This window comes from Balearica regulorum, chromosome 2 (assembly GCF_011004875.1).
Source record: "Balearica regulorum gibbericeps isolate bBalReg1 chromosome 2, bBalReg1.pri, whole genome shotgun sequence".
In the NCBI taxonomy this organism is placed as follows: Eukaryota; Metazoa; Chordata; class Aves; order Gruiformes; family Gruidae; genus Balearica; species Balearica regulorum.
This window is the reverse complement of record NC_046185.1, coordinates 24,260,987-24,279,005: the sequence shown is the minus strand read 5'-3', so window position 1 is coordinate 24,279,005 and position 18,019 is coordinate 24,260,987. Positions and strand designations below refer to the sequence as shown.

Below are 18,019 nucleotides of genomic sequence, written 5' to 3'. Positions count from 1 at the left end.
TTGTTATACTAAAAAGATAAATTCAGATTATGTTAGAAATCTGACAGTACTAAACTGTTAAAATTTTGACTTCACTGCATTTCTGGATTTCCTGTTTCTGTAGACAGTAGTCTAAAAGATTTTTCAGATTTTGTTTTAATATAATTACAATCCTTTTAAGATGACAGGAGATGTTAAAATGATATTTCTGACCTGCTGGTCACCCTTTGCTCAAAGGGTGACATATGCTCAAGACTAGAATAAAATGAAGCAAGGTGAGTTATGATAAGAAATGTGAGATGTGTTTTACAATTAAGATTTTAATATTGAAATACTTTTAAAACATAGAAGTGAACCTGAATATTTTGATCAGAATCAAAATATTCTGCTAATGGTAGCTTAAAGCATGTTTTTCATTTAATAAATGAGATGGTTGGAGGCTTTGAATGCAGAAGAAGGAAAAACTGCTTATGTCAACTGTGTAAATTGCTGTTGTGTAACTGAAGAAAATCACTTATGTAATGGTAAAACCTTCCATATATTCTGAGGTGAAAAGTAATATTTGAGTGTGAAAACGATGAATAGCTAGAAAAAGCAGAGTAGAATGGAAGTAGCAACCCGAGTGTGCTCCTACTGATCTCACAATGTTTTGATGTTAATTTGAAGTTTTGTTTGAATTAAAATTGTTGATATAAATGAGTCTTATTTAATGCAAGTTTCAGAAAACTACTCCTGAAGCCTATGGATTTAAACTTGTATCATTAACTGGCTTTTTTCAGCATAGTTACCAAACTAGACCTCTATAGCATGTATTAAATGCCTTATTAGATAGAATGTGAGTAATGTTATAAATTTTAAAACATAGAAATTTTAAGACTTTTCTTTTCCCAGCACAAATGAGTTAGCTCCATAGTTACATTCAGTATAAATAAAAGACATGAATATGGGTAGTACTTAATTTCTTTACCATATTGGTAAAATATGAGTGTTTACTGTATACTGGGAATTCACAGACGAGATCATTTTTCCGATCACATTATGTCTGCAAAAATTTAGATGGATTTCTTCCCAACAGGCTTCACTGCAGGTGCTTACTATTTGCGTTGTTGACAGAAGTTGATTTTGTTATACCTCACAGGAGTCTTACTGAGCATGATGTGGATATATTAGCTTTCAGAATGAAAAAAGTACTAGGCATATTACTATTTAGTTAACTTTTAAAAAACTAGATGAGGGGGCAAATAGGCATAATATGCATACTTGAAAAGTAACCTAGAAATTGGTGTTCACTTTCCCAAACCTATTTCTAAATATCTTTAAAGTTAAAAAAAGTCACTGTCATTAAAATTCTTTGTCTACAATAATCCAGAGTCTTCTGTTTTCTTAGTTAGTTTGAAAGTTGATTCTTGCCACCAAAAATCAATCTCTTACACTATTATATTCCTGGTATTTACAGTTTTGTTTTTATAGTTTCTCTGTTGCATTTCCAGGATACCGATTAACTTAACTGCACTGAATGCTGTTTTAAAGAGTTTTAAGTCCTATGATTTTTTTTTTGATAAATAAAGGACAATGATACTTGGTTTCTTTCAGTTTTGGTTTTAAAAAGAATACAAGTTGGAAATGATGACTTTAGTAATAAAGGAATTTGGCATTATGTCTGTCTTAACTCCTAAGAATTTGTTTTATTTTATAGGTTATGTCCAGAGTTTGATTAGGCGTGTTGTGAACAACGTCAACATTGTGATCAACAATCTCATATTAAAATATGTGGAGGATGATATCGTTCTCTCAGTCAATATCACTTCTGCAGAATGCTATACAGTGGATGAGTTTTGGGATCGAGCATTTATGGACATCTCTGGTGAGTAGATATTTTTTCAGTTTTAGATATCACAGTGGAGGCACTCAATATAGAAATTTGCAAGTCTAATAAAAATGACTCATGTCAGAAGTAAGATACTTTCCGCCTGTTTTCATTTCTTACCATTTTTTCTTGTCTTTCTTTTTGAAGAGCTAATTATGATAATATAGATTGATTCTTAATGCATTCTTGTATGATCACAGGCAGTGGTACAACATGTTTTGTAGTCCTCTCTGCTCATGCTTGCCGTCCTTCGGTGAGTGTGTTTCATTTTGTGCTTGCTGCTGGCCGTGAGCGCTTAGGCAATCTGTTTCTGTATTCCTGAAGGAGCAGTAGCATCTGAAGGCATTCCGTTGCAATTGTTTGTGATGATCTTAAAACTCTAAACGTGCTGCACTGTAGTGAGTGTGGCATACCAATTGCAAGGCATGTTTCATTTTGCCTCACATTTTCAGGAAAAAAACCCAACTTTCTGATTTTTATCTTGGTCTTCAGTATCTGAATGTCTCAGTCTTTGAATTACCATCATTCACCTGTAAGTCTAGGTGTTCTTACTGACATTTGGTAGAGTAAGAACACTTTAAGATCACACAGATCATCTCTGGTAAGAGGGGGAATTTAATTAATGGTTTCCTGATCACTGGACCCATTTCTTTGTTCTAGCTAAAATGATTCCAAACTAATACAACAAAATGACAAAATACGTTTCATATTAAGATTGCTGTAATAGCTCTTGTTTGCTTTGGATGATTCAAAAGAAAACTTTGGGGGAAAATATGCAAGATTCTTTCTTGGAGAATAATGAGAATAATGTTTATTGGTCTTATGCTTACATGTGAAGTAGTGCTCTTACTTTATAAACAGATCTAAGGCGTAGTGAAAGGATGAAAATTTGAACTGGGTGTAGCTGATTTGTCCTCAGTTTTTAAGTATTCGGCACAAATGTCTTCAACACGTTAAATTATTCTCTTTAGTCGCATAAGCAAGTACTGTGCTGATTATTTAAATAATGACCACACAACTATCTTGCATTCTTTTCTTCTAGATAAGAACATATATGCATAACTTATTTTTCTTATGTTATGGGTTTTTTTTTAACCTATATACTTCTTTTAAAAGCCACTGATCTGGTACTGAGAAAGATGATCAACTTTTCTGACTGCACAGTGTGTCTTGATAAGAGAAATGCTAGTGGTAAAATTGAATTTTACCAGGAACCTCTGCTGTACAAATGTTCCTTCAGGACTCGTCTGCATTTTACTTATGATAACCTCAACTCCAAAATGCCATCTATTATTAAAGTAGGTATCCACAATAATCTTTTTTGTTACTCACTTGTGAAGTTTTGAGGTTTTTTGAAAATGTATTTTGAAATTTAAAGTAAAAAGAAAAGCTAATGCTGTTGTGTTTTGCTAAAGGGATTTTTTGATTGTGTTTGGTTCATATGATGAACAAAATGATGTCTATGTACAGTAACAGCATGTAAGTTATGCTCTCTAATCTTTTCTATTTTTCCTGAAGTTTTAAAAAAGAAAACGTTAATAATTGTAAGGAAAAAAAAAAGTCCGCACATAATCTGTTAAAGAAAAAAACCCCACCTGTATGCTTTAAGGTGCTGCATAAGATGGAAGGGATTTTTTACTATGTTGCTGTTTCAAATGTAGCTCAAACTCTCATAAATAAGAAAAAGCTTAGTGTATTAACACTATGCAGTGAACCACGTGGAATGGATTAGCAAGCCAAGCTCAGTTTCTGGTGAGCAGGGGTGCGATATTACTCATGGACATCTGACATTAGGTGACATCTTTACATTTTGCAGTGCAGAAGCAAAACACTGGAGTGGAGACACTAAACTACCTTTGACTCCTGTTTATCTTTTTTTTTTTTTTTCCCCCCATGCTCTGAGTAGTCATACATGTAAGGTTTGTCCTCCTTCTCTCCCTCTCTTAACAAATACCAGTGGTGCCCATTTAATTACTTGAGAATTCTTTTAAATTAAGACACAGACTTTATACCAGGCTTTTCCCAAGTTCTAATAAAAAAATAATCTCCAGGCGTCTGCACTGCAAAATAGTAAATGTTGAGATAAATTTTGATAGGCATTTCTCAAGAATGTAATTTAGAAGTGTCACTCTTTCAGTTGGGATACTGCATTTTTTTGACTCATGATATGATTTGGTAAGTCCTAAGCTGGTGTGAACTTAAGGTTGGGAGTTAATTAGTAATTATGGCCAATTTGTCAAATGCACCTATTTCTTGTATGTGCTGTACAGCTGTATGCCTTTGATTATTTTGGGCAAATTTGGAGATTTGTGGATATGGTAATGTCCAGATAAGTATTTATCCAGGTAAGAATTGTCACAAAATGCTGGATACCTGCACACAAATGTCTGGTAGTACATATGTTTGCAGAAGTTTCATTTTTTCCTGTGCGGATCTTAATTCAATAATGAACTATGTAAAGACTGATTCTGCATATTAGAAAGAAAAGAGTCTCTTTTGGGTTGGGTTTTTTGTTTTTTTTTTTTAAATCTCAGAGTAACTGGTAACGATATGGGAAATTTGCTTATTTTGAGTCTTAGAAACAAGAAGTTATACAGTCAATGAGATTGGAAGTTTTAATCACATGTCTCATAACTTTGGACTCTGTACGAACTCCAGTGATAATGAGGAATCATCATATGATGGCTTGTAGTTTACCAGTTATGATCTTTATGTTCTGTGGTGATAGCATGATTATTACATATAGACAGTAAATCTTAATGTTAAAAAGCCTCATTTTTAAATTAGCCAAATAGTTCTGTGAATTTTGGAGAGGTAATCTTTATTTTCCTGAAGTCCTATATGCCAAGTTTGCAGAGCAAAAGTTTATGGCCAGTTACAAGTCTCTGACAGCACATTTTAATGGAAATGCTGACACAGTCTTCCATATAGTTTAAAATGGTACTGTTGTTGTAAAAATGATGATTATTATTATATTATTACTTAAAATTTTTGGTGGATACTGGACTAAGATAAAACACATACCAGAATGCACTAAGGTGGTAGTAATTTAATTAAATTTGCATTAAACTTTTCTGGTTATCTTTGTTGGTGATCATTTATTGTCCCTGCCCTTTTAAAAGGCACATTTCAGTTTGTTCAAAGATGTCTTATCTTTTTTTTTCCACTATATGCTTCGATTTTTTTTTTTTGTGTTGCGCATAGCTTACTTTATCTTCTTTTTTTAATTTGTTCTTTTTTCCTCTTTTTTCTTCAATCTTTAAACATAAAACACTGATCATGAAGATGTTCAGAAGTATGCTCAATTAATTCAAAACATTTAGATATATAATGCTGGGTTAATATTTAAGTGAATTAATGATTGTGTATTATGATCCAAAGAATAATGGTCCAAAGGTAATGATTTTTTAAAATCTTAAATCTTTTCTAGTATTTCACTGCCGTGCCACTATGCAGTGATTAGATCTACAGATTTGTTCACCCTCACAAATTTTACGTTTGATCACCTTCTGATTTCTTGTATGCATGGCGATTGTGTGCTGTGCTGCATCATCAGGATGCTGTTATTTAAAAAGACTGTCTTTAAAATATTTAACTATTGAATGGAAATAGCTGTATTTTCTTACAATTGGAGTAAAATGAGCTGTTATCAGTAAATATAACTACGTCATTAATGGAATGAATTCCAGGACACTTAAGGCTTTTTAAAAGTCTCCGCTGCAAATGAAATTACTGTAGCTTCAGTGCATCTGAAGAGTAGAATACTGAATGCCAGCAGCTTGTGTTCTGGTGTTTTATTTCCCAGCTAAAGACAAAAGCCAGCAGCACTCACTGTTTTCCTCCAAATCTGTGAAGAGCTTTATAATGAAAACTTTCATACTCTGTGTTGTTCACTTGGTGTAAAGCACATCTGGTTTTTAGTCTTCAGTGAAAGTTTCCCAGACTTCCAAGTTTCTACTAGCATATGTGCTTTTGCTTTCTCTGTAGGGACTAGAATATTTTTATAACGTGTATAATTTTGACTGCTACGTCTCTTGCGAAGATTTGGCCAAACTAATCTTAATGAGTTTAAGTTGAGACTTCTCAAAGGAGGACAGTTCTTGAAATACTTGGAGATGCATTTGTATGCTGTTAAATTTGGAACACTAAGCTCCTATTTAAAATTTTAGAATGAAAATAGTATACGTGAGGGGAGGTGGTAAAATATATGTAAAATGATTAGAGTTTTAAGCTTTTTGTTGCTTTTCTTGTTGAAATCTTCTTGTGATGAGACGATTATGAGCCAGATGAGCTGATTTGCACTGGGGGTGTCAATCCTGCCTCCCCCGATCACAGCAGCCCTGACATTTGTCTGACCTGTCAGTCATCTAAGTCAACTCACTAAGTTGACAGAAAGTTAACTGGACGAGAAGAAATAAGTAGTTTTCTGCTGGTTTTAGTGAGATGAGTCAGCTTACTGAGGGGCAGATGAGTTCCACTGGCAATGTAAGAGCAGGATCATGATGGGAGGGTAGTACCATACAAGAAGTCCAGGAGTGCAACATGATTTCAATTAAGCCACTATATAATTATGTTTATTGCCTACCATCCTACCTAGTATTCCTGTCTTCCACTATGACATGTTCTTTGTGTGACTTTTAAACAGGCTTCTGGCAAAATAATACCTTTTTTTCTTCCAAACCTTAAGACAGTTATTCGCTCCTTAGCCTTCCTGTTGTTCATCTGCCCAAAAAAAGATTTATTATTAACAACTGTTAATCAACTGGCCCTGAAAAATTGGTATTGAAGGATTAATTTTTAATTTCCAAAATGTATCTTGCGATTTTACATGCTGTTTTCTTTCAGTGAATTTTAAATAATAGCACAATTCTGATACCTAAAATCTTTTCTCTAGTCTCTATAAATGAATGATACTACGTTGTCATTCATTCTGTATGACTAAGGCTGTGACTTTATTAATAAATTTACTCTTATAAATTTATTAGTGAAGTCTTATTAGTATATTAGCGTATTTTAATACAAATATTTATTTTACTACTGTATTTTTACCTACCCATAGATATGCATTACTGTTTACAAAGTAATTTTTCATGTTTCTTGAACTGGGTTAAAGTCAACACTGATGTGTAGTTCCTTTCCATTTCCATTATTTTCACTCACAACATTTAGAAACTGGACCTGGAGCTAGAAATATGTCTAATGTTATAGACAGTAATTTTATTACAATAATTTTATTTTATGCTGCTCTTAATGAAAGGTAGCTTTCTTATCAAATCTGTTTTTGTCTTTATAGCATGTTCACATACTCATAAAAATATTCTGAAGTATTGAATAAAATAGCTAGAATATTTAAAGAAGGATAAATTTTCATCCTAGTAATTACAGTCTTTGGAAAACTTGCTTTCATTTAGAGAAAATTCCTTAATTGCATGTTTGAACTTGAACATCCAGAGAAGCTGGTTTTCTGCACTTCAGCTGGAATGAATCCTTTTTCCCCTCCTGGTACTTGTCCACTCACAACAATGTTGGGAGTAGGAAGGAGTCAAAATGATGGACCTTGTATATGAAAACCAGTATACCTAGGTTTTCTGTAGCATGGAAAGGTTTTTATGAAACTGTAATGAAAATAAAAGTTTAATCAGGTGCACTTCTGTGACTTATATTTTAGAAATTGCTTCAGCAACAATTGTAAAAAAAAAAAAAAAAATATATATATGCAAAATATATTCCATTTGACTTTTTAACCTGAAGATCTCTTGTGTAGCAACCCAAAGAGTGTATGTTTTTGACAGTCATCATTTACAACCCTTTGTCTTGTGTTTCATTGCAGCTTTTGTTTTTTAGAAATTACAATACAGATACAAAATGAATATGGTGTTGTATGGTCTAAAAGTTGGCTTTAATGATGACAAAGCTTTGCTATTTGTTTTTGTTTTCTTTCATCTTATAGATTCACACATTAGTTGAAAGTTTGAAACTTTCAATCTCGGATCAGCAGCTTCCTATGTTTATACGTATAATGCAGCTTGGAATTGCTCTTTATTATGGAGAAATAGGCAACTTCAAAGATGGGGAAAGTGAAGATTTGATTTGTCACACTAAAGATATGTTGGGAAATATCACAGGTAAATACAATATTTACTTTTTTTAAAAAGAAATGTTAAAACCATTAATTTCTTCACTTTTTACAAATGTAAATGGCCAAGGCTAGTCATTGCAAAGTATCTCACAGAATCCCGGAATGGTAGGGGTTGGAAGGGACCTCTGGAGATCATGTAGTCCAACCCCCCCTGTTAAAACAAGATTACCTAGAGCAGGTTGCACAGGATCACGTCCAGGCGGGTTTTGAATATCTCCAGAAAAGGAGACTCCACAACCTCTCTGGACAGCCTCTTCCAGTGCTCTGTCACCCTGAAAGTGAAGTATTTTTTTTTCCTTGTATTGAGATGGAACTTCCTGTGTTCCAGTTTGCCCGTTGCCCCTTGTCCTGTCACTGGGCATCTCTGAAAAGAGCCTGACCCCATCCTCTTGACATCTGCCCTTTAGATATTTATAAGTGTTGATAAGATCTCGGCAGTCTGCAATTTGTTAGAGCTGGTTCATTGTGTTGGGTGAGTATGCAGTGCTGCTAGTTTCAAAGTTTTCAAAGATGGTTTTTTTCCATCTTTCTTTGAAACTTGTTACTGAGAATAGATATAGCAGCATTTGTTCTAAACAGCAAAGTACTACTTTGCACTGTTTTATATTGTCTAGTTTCCTCTGCTTTTTATTTTTGTATAACGTGTATTCCCTCTTCTACATGATCTTTCATGGTAATTTACTGTGACCTGATCTTTTGAGGAGCATCGCACTGATGAGGGGTGAATTATCTTTACCTTTGCGTGACGGCTTTCAATCTGCTGCTTCCCAAATATTGCTAGGGTTATAACAGATACCGGATGGCCATTGATGCATTTTGAGCTGTAAACCTTTCACTCCAGCCTCAATTTTATGTGGCTTTGCTAGGACCTACCAGCTTTGCTACTGTGTTTTTATTTTTTTCTAGTTGTCTCATGTCATGTATTTGAGTGTTGAGGTTTTATGTTAGATGAATTGTTAGGAATTTGCAGCAACATAAGAAAGGCGTATCAGTGCTTAGTTTATATTAAAATTGGAGGGAAATTAATTTCTATGTAGACATTAGGACTTAAATACTTGCCTGTTTTTGCACTTCTGTGTCAAATATAAACACAGAACATTCAAGAGTCAAGCAGTCATACTGACATACATCGTACTATCTTTTTTTAGTAATTTAATCAGGAATGTCATGATCTTGAACATCCAAACTTTAATCTGAAATTTTTGTAATGTATCAGGCACTAAGTAAAAGAGAAGAGGGAGGATGGACTGTCATTCTGAATTCTGAATTTTCTTGGTTTTATGTTTTTGTAGAGCAGCAATTAATTTACTTGTCAAAACAGGGAACTTGTTTAGAGATTTCTGTTTCAATTTTAATTTCCTTGAGACATAAGTTTTGGATATCTTTCAAAGGCTGAATCTGGATCTGGGGGAGTAGGAAGATAGGTTTACCACACAGCCAAGAGTATGACGACTTCTAGAAAATTCGTGGAATTAAATGTGAAGGTGATATGGCACTCTTAAGCTATGCTTATGTTTATAGTATTACAACAGCTTGAAACTTTGTGTAAACTATTACATTAATTCATTTAGTTTTGTATAAGAAATATACATTTTTAATTTACGTAAGAAGTTTATACATTGTTTTTGATCCTGTATTGCTGTCTTCTCTGGTTTCAGAGAAATAAATAAATACATTTTTGGAAAAATGACAGGAGTGGAAATTTTTTTACCAAAATATAGCCTTCAGTGTTGGTTGGCACAGATAACCATTTCACTCTCATGCCAGATGTAGAATTCTCTGTCATGCTCCTGCTATGTGGAACTGGGCAAATAAATCAGATGTCTGTAAATAGTTCTGCTGTATTTTCTCTACAGCTCAAATAGTTTTTTATATTAAAAACTGTTTGCCTTACAAGAAGTGTGGAGTTGGTTACACAAGACGTATGATTAGAAATACTTAATGAATATTCTGAAAATATTAACTTAATTTTCTTCTGAGACTTAAAAAGCATACAGGTTTTAGAAAAATCATTAGCGTGCATTTTAAGAACTTCTTGCATCTAATCAATGTTTTAATTGTACAATTTGGTGGAGAAAGGGTGAGGAATTTTTCTATGCATTACCTTTGCTTTCAGATGGAGGGTAATCTTTCTACCATGAATATCTTTTCTTTCGTTTCCATCAAAGTTCACCCAAATTTGGCCAAGTTTTCATGCCATAAAGAATTATGATGTGTTTAGAGTGAACTTTGTAGCTGGATTCCTGGAGCTACTAAGGCGAGTAGGACTCTTTGAATATAGGAAAGACATTAAAAGAATAGAGAAATCATATGAATTGATATGCGAACAGCTGGGACTGGTAGGCAGTGAGTTTCAGATGGAAAGATCTAAGGATTGGAGACAAAGATTAGTTGGGTAATGAGAGGCTGCGATGAACAGCTGTAACTGGAAGAGGATGGAAGTTGGCTGGGAGAGGTATGTGGGTTTTGTTTGTTTGGCTTCTTTTGGTTAGAGTGTGAGATGGGTGGTCAAACAGAAATATAGTTTAAGTGCAGATTAAGGTTAAAACAAAAGGCATCTGCCTACAAGTAACTCAGTCTTTTCTGCATCTGGAGTGGAATTTTAGATTCTTATGTCCAAATATGAGTAAAATCTTTGGCAATACGTCTCTTGTTGTCCTTATTTCTAATATATGTCCTCAGGAAGGTTGAATTGCAACTGCTCTCTGTAAATCTCATTTGCATTCTTCTTCTGCGCAACTGTGAATGTGACTTCCTACTTTTTCATAAAGTAGCCATCTAAAAAAAGAAATAATACCATGTAACTTCACACTGATGTACACAAGAGTTGTTAGAAGGGGTAGAACATAGACTAAGGTTGCAAGGACAACTACCAAGGAGGAAATCTGTAATTTCCTATGCAATTTTTGTTCAACTACACTGAGCTCAAACTTTGTCATTGTACTTAATTATATGATCATATCTATTTGACAGAGCTATGTTCTTCAGAACACAAAACAGACGGCAATTGTTTGGTGGCCAAGCCAGAGCTGTAGAAACAATTTTAGAAGTCTATTTCTATCTTCACTGCAAAATATTTTGCCACACACAGGCTAAAACGGTTATCAACTGTTTTTCTTCATGGCATTTATGCTTCTTTCCTGCATAGAATTTAGTATATATGTAGGCACACGTACACATGCGTGTGTGCATGTATGTGCACATGGACACATAAATAAAACTTTTTTAACCTCTTGTTCAGTGCAGTTAAGCAGGAGTGCCAAATTGACATTAACCAGGTTACCCATACCATCAATTTGTGAGTTTATTTTTTTTTCTTGTGACTTCATATTATATCTTTGTCTGAGAAGGAAAAAAGACCACTTTCTTAGCACTTCATGGTGCATTTGTCATCCAAATTTCCAACCACAGATTTGAACTTTTCTGAGGAAACTTTGTGCTACTATTTTGAGAAAAAAATATGTAATCAAGTACAATGATAAATGATATGTATTATATGCTGAGCTATATTAGCCACATTTTTTTCCCAAGAGTAACACTTCATGACATCCAAGACTAATTCCACTGGAATTGTGCCTAAATTCTTTACAGTTTAATAATGTACAGACCTCCTTTATAGATTATATTTTTATAACTCTCTGAAAGGATTCTGAAGATTCATTAAACAGTTTAACCCAGTATTCATTAGTAAGCAACCCCCACCCTTTCAGTTTAAAGAATTTACTTGGTTCAATTATCACTATTTCTTAGTCTTTTGGGTGGAACTTATTTTATGTCGTTGACATAATAAAATCAATTACCTATCCATGTCTAAGAATATTCCAGCAGCAGTTTGTTTTTCTTGTATACCCAAATGTAAGCAGGGTAGCCTGTGTCATGAACGTATGTCATGAACATATATTTTGCTGCCTGAGTAAAATCTGCTTAAATTCTGTCAAGCTGAAAGCATTCCAAAAACGTAGGTAAAACTACAGGCCAGAAATACCAGCTTTAGTTTGGTATGTAAATTCACTTAGTACTGCATGTAGACTGGACCATGTTTCTGCTCAGGGCTGGACAGGGCTTTTGCTTCTGAGGGGCTGAGGGCTGCCTGAATTGTGACTGTGGACATCTCTACTGGTGGTGCCAAGGAGCAGATGGCTGTATTTCAGCGCAGAGAGATACAGAAGTGAGAAGGGTTTGGACAAGAGCCTATGGCAGAACCAGCAGTTGTAGTTGTGAGGGTCTGGGACTTGAGAATAAGCTTTTGGTTTGTGGTGGAAAAAAATTGGCTAATGTAACTAGAAGTGAAAATGATTTAGGCGTGAAAGAGGATGAGAAGCCAGGATGCAAGGGAGGGCTGGAATTTAGTTGGATGGAGTTGTGAGGTTCATGATCTAAGGCGGAAATACTAGAGCTGGTTAAGTAAAGAATGATCTGAGAGGTTTGAAGAACAGAAAAAGCTCAAGCCAAGGAAGTCCAGCACTCGCTGGGCAAAGAAATACAAGCAGTGGGCTAGAGATGAAAAGCTGGATGGCTGAGGTGAGGTGCAGGGAGCTGGGATGGGTCTGCACAATGATGTTAGGAGATGCTGAGCAAAAAGCTTGGGACAGATGTGAGAATCTGGGATCATGAGCAGTATAAGCTACTGAGCTTCTGAGTGGTTTTGACAGTTCCTGGTGCTGCCTCCTCTGAATGATTGCCTTGAGATTCTGTATTATGAAAGTTTTTTTCTTTTTTTCTTTCTTTTTGTTCATGAAGTGAAATCCATGGCAGATGTGATTCCAGCACTTGAAGCATGTTTCCCAGGTATAAAATGGCAATAATAACAGTACCTTTCCATTCCGAAGGAATATTGTAAAATTTTCTAATATTTGTAAAGTACACTGACCCTGTCATGATACTTACTCTCAAAAAAACTAAACGAAAGTAAAGGCCTTTGTGAATGTGAGTAGTTAACACTTCTACAACACTAAACAGAATAAAATGTTGCATAGATCCTATAAACCTCAAATTTTTCATGGACTGAATTGCTCCTTATTGAAAACTTGGTGGTATGAACAGTAGCGTGGGGATTTTTTTGGGATACCAATGGAACAAAAAGCAGATCAAGAGAGTGAGTTTAATATATTGCCAGCTTTGGGCTGAGTATGAGATTTGAGTTGACTGAGAAAACCAGATGCAAATAATTTGTGACAGCAAGAAATTCTAGGTGAGCATTAGGTGTCAGAGAAAGAATTGACTCTGCGATATTCTGTTAGGATGAAAATGAGAGAACTGAAATAGATTTACTTATCCATACTTGACTGAGGAAAACCAGCTGTGCATTGTGGTCAAGAGTTTGGGTAGAGGAGAGTTATTCCTAAACAGTGGAGAAAATGATCACTAGTTTGACTGAAATTATGTCAGGATAAGAGGTTGTGTGTGCCAAATGACACTTTACTGTGTATTTTTTTTCTTGTCCCTGCACTTTTTCTCTGTCTTCTCTTGAAACTTAGAGATGGATATATATGGTCTTTGTACTGGGGTATGTAATATTGTTTCAGCTCATTGTATTTTCATGTGTTTTGTGGGGTAAACGACCTGTGCAGTAAACCCCACAGTCTTTTTTTCCCTCCAGTCATCTAGCTCTATTATTGGAGCTTCTTCCTTGCCTGTATACTTTGGTATCCTCCCAGGGAACAACAGGTATATTTGCAACTCATATTTCAACAAACTGTAAAGATGCAGCATAGACAGACAGCTGTGGAACAGGGCTTGTGGGCTCAGTGCATTGTGCAGCTGTCCAACGGTCAGCGTGGCAGTGAGTGACTTTGTTGTAGGAATCTATAATGGTGCATTGTAACTGGTTGCTGAGATCCCATATGCTGAGGATGGGTATCAAGCTCATTGCATGGAGGTGGCCACATTTCATGAATTTGGAATACGTGTTTAGGCATGTAGGTATTGCTTATGTCTGTTAACAAATGAGCAGCAGTTAAAATGAGTAGCAAATTAAAAAAATGAGTAAACATTATCAAATTATAAAGTTCCTAAATTGGGGAGATTAAATTTGTTTCTATTAAATGTTTTTCTTGTTTTAGGAAATAAAACCTTGTGGAGAACTAGATTTTTTTTTTTAAATGCATTTTAAACTGCTCTTTTATGTTGTCTTGCCATTTTCTTTTCTCTTGAAAAACATTAATACTTCTGAAGTAGAGAGCCCAAAAAATCTGATTAAATCTTTGAAAGGCATGAGTCACAGGTTAACCTTTTGTTTTTACTTAATAAATACAAGCTTAAATATTAGGCCAGTTTTTCTGCTGATGATTTTAAAAGTGGTTTAATGTAGATGGCAGAATGGAAGCTTTTTTTTTTTAAATGCTTCCAGTGAGCAAAGTGTATTTCCAATTGATCCGCTTAAACTTGTAAGTGGGATATGAAACAAAAACACTTTTTGGATTGGCATTGTCAGACAACTGATGCCTTCCTCTGCCTATTGGATATCTGCACTTACATATCACTTTGAGATTAATCATCCTGTGATTTCTGCCTCAGCCTGGAGGCACTTGCCCTTTTGTTGTGATATTTCACATTATTTAGTCTCCTCTGCCATTAAAATAGGAAATAGATCTCCTACCCCTTGTCCTGGGTCTGGTGTTTTAAAATCACTGGCACTTGTTCTGTAGCTCACCCTTAACTAACTCATACATCTGCTCCTAATTGTATTGAGGTTGGGATATTGTTTAAATAATTGGAATTTTAAAATAATTGATTAGCAACCCCAAGTAATATCATGGGGAGCACTTTAGAATAATTATTGGTGTTATTTCAGCACTTCAGAATTGTTGTGGCATCATTCTTTATTTCTTAACAAATTTGGAAGGTGATTCATTCTCTCTCTCCTTATCAATCGGCTTTTCACTAGGGTAGTTTCAATTTATGGTTAGACAAGACGGGATTAGAAGCTTGGGGAAGTTTCTTTAGTAGAGGAGAAACATGTTATGAAAAAGCAGATTCTCTAGAGCTGATCCGGAAGCTTTTCTATGTTAGAGTCACATTCCCTATCTAGTCGACTGTGCAACTCAGCAGCAAAAGGGAGTTACGATTTCTTCCCTTCATTTATGTTTGTCTGTAAGGTGGGAGTGTATTCTGATCTAGTAGGATCCAGGGGTTTGAGTTTAAGGAAGATGATGTTCTTGATGCAGAAATAAGAAGAAATTTTTAAGTCTACTTTGCAGTACTGATTCCTGGTAATACTGATTATTGTCTTTCTGTGGTATAGATGAAAATGAATGTCTTCTTTCAAATAAAACTCAGTTTGGCGACACAGCCACTGAATAGTATAAACATATTGGGGCGGGCACGTAGAACAAACGTTTACAAACATTGAACTTGTTGTTTTTCTGTATGTTAGTAATTTCTGTGCATTCCTTGTATAATAAATACGTGCAAAGGAAAGTCATACAGAAAATATTTGTTACTCTGAAAGAATGTGTGTTATTACATTTGAGATTCTCCAAGGACAGTTCATGCCCCAAGGACAAATTTAAGGGCTATTGCATTCTCAAGGTCAGTACCAAAACTGTTATCAGCCAGATAACTCTTCTTCCTTTCAAATTTATCTTTTTTTTTTTAAGATGATTTATTTTGTAAGCTTTGTATTAATAAGTAATGATAGTGTCGTCTTAGCTGTGAGTTTGAAGTAGCTTCTTTAGCTTATAGTGGTTAAATACAGATGAGGAAATGTAGTCTAAAATCTACATTGTTTAGTGATACAAGAATGAACATCTACAGCTGTGTTCTTGAAGTTCTTACCAAGTTTCATTTATGCAGTTTCATGGTCGATTCAACCAGATGAATATTGATGCTGTTGCCAGCAGGGATGGTGATGCATTCCGTCCCTCTTCCCCTGGTGCCAGCACTTGCGTTTATGTAGCCATGGGCTAAGCTGGATCAGCCTTACCTGGTTGAAAACTAATGCAGGCAGAAAAAATAAATACAAAGAGTAATTTTCTGCTGGGTTAGTTCCAGACTTATGGTGAGAGATACCAGTTTCCAGACTCTTAGAGATAAGTATCTCAAACTCTTTAAAAGAAAACATAGTGAATTTCTGAAGATCAAACTTGATTTCAACATGGAAACAGTGAGAAGCAGTCACATGGCAATCTTGTAATTTATATAAAATGTATTTCTTAACTGCAATCACTGCCCTGCACTATGAAGCAAGATTGTTCCAGTGTGATCTCAGCTATGGGTATCTAGCAAGAGTGGATTTAGAAACCTGATGAATAGGAGCATTTTGTCCTTTAACAAACTCATATAAGTAAAACACAGGGGCTTTATCATTATATTTCACTCTCCTATATGTTTGCAGTCGATGCAGTGGTTAGTGTAGTTAGTTAAAACCGAAGAGGCTCTGTGTTTCCAAAGTACATACTCCCCTTCATGCATTACTTGTTATAAAGGAATTGACATTATATTTATGCTTCGAATTGTTTAGAAGATGCTGTGTGTTGCTTAGTAGGCTGATGTGCATTTGTTCCAAAGTTTGACTGTTGGTTACATGATGGTCATAGTAGTTTTATCTTAGTGATGGAAGATAGGTGTATCTTCCTCTTTTTCTATCTTCTTTCTCAGTTTATAGATATCACCATTTCAGTCTAGTTGCTGTTCTGTCCTATTTTAATGGCTTCCAAAATACTATAAATATTACAAACAAAACTATTATTTGGCATCTTTTACTGTTGTCTCTGTGTACACACACTGCAGCGAAGAGGTATGCTAAATGATGGCTGAATTTTATGGCTACGTAGACCAAATGTTATGAATGACCCAGGTCCTACACCACCAGATTTTTTTTCTCTTTTGGCAGAGCTTCCACCATTTCTTCTGTGCTTGCCAACAACAGTCTAGGCTAAACGACTGGAGTCATGCTGCGTATCAATTCTTTTTCCTTCTGCATCTGACAGTTCTGCCTCTTGGCGATTTCCAAGGCTGTCTGTGCACCTCTTCTGTATTTCTTAGGTTTCAAGATTTACATTTGGATTGAAATCTGATCTCTGACACTGTTTTGTAAAGCGAGCAGGAAGGAAGCTTGCATTGCCCTTCTGGGAGGAGGAGTCCTCACCTCCAAGCATCTGCAGAGAATTCTCATGAGTGGTTTTCTCCCATTGGGCAAGTGTATAAATAATTAGACTAAAAGCTCTAAAACTTATTAGAGTGGATCCTCTGAGCTTACAAATAAGTAAATAGAAATGGAATATGCCTATTTCCGTTCCCAGATAATATAATACATTCAAGATTTGTTTCCCTGTGGGAACAGTTCTGCATCCTGTACTACCTGTGATAACTCTGAAGCAGATAATACCCCTCGGGAGTCCCATGAGAGAGGTGACGATAGGCTAAGCTAATTGTGCTGTTTGTACGGGCACGGTGTTACCTGTTTGGATCATGAATCTTACACTTGTGTATTTGGGGAAGTCCTTGTTTTGTTCCCTATGCTATTTCTAATATTTTTCTCACAGAAAACCAACATTTGTTTTTGTGACTCACAGGTGGCATAGCAGCTTTTTTGAGCGTAGATAAACCTTTATTGTTGAATACTTGAAAAGCTGACTTTTAAACAAAGGAGATTTGCAACCTTAATTTTTGGATCTGTATTGTGTGTGCCTTTTCCTTATTATGGCTTTTGCAATTGAAGTTCATTTTCATTTCATTTTAAAATTGAAAGCTACAAGATTGTAATATATCCTTATGTAGTAGCGTTTAATTTGCAACTTCAGAAGGGCTTTCATAGAGGAAGTCTTGGAAGTGTGTGGTATAGATGACAAATTCTGGACTCACTGCAAATGTACGAAAAGGATCTTTGCAACAGTTTTATTAATTTTTTTTGGAGGAAAATGTTAATAAATCAAGTGTTTAGAAACTTGTATTCAGAAATTTAAAATTTTTGCTTAGTTTCTGTCATTGTAAACCAAGTATCAGTGAATGATACATGGAATATTGTCCTAGATAAATTTCAAATACTATGATTTTGAGTAAAATAAATTAATTTTTAAGCATGGTTGATTTGA

At 35.0% G+C, this 18,019-nt stretch overlaps 1 protein-coding gene across 6 annotated transcripts in view; it reads left to right on the top strand.

The window, feature by feature from the left end:
- Positions 1–18,019, top strand: part of VPS13B (vacuolar protein sorting 13 homolog B) — a 486,160-nt gene that overhangs the window by 51,696 nt on the left and 416,445 nt on the right. For all 6 annotated transcript variants that reach the window (XM_075743649.1, XM_075743646.1, XM_075743650.1 and 3 more), the window contains exons 5-7: positions 1,676–1,843; positions 2,963–3,144; positions 7,797–7,971. In XM_075743649.1, the coding sequence (XP_075599764.1) occupies positions 1,676–1,843; positions 2,963–3,144; positions 7,797–7,971 (525 nt within the window). The remainder of the gene's footprint in view (positions 1–1,675; positions 1,844–2,962; positions 3,145–7,796; positions 7,972–18,019) is intronic.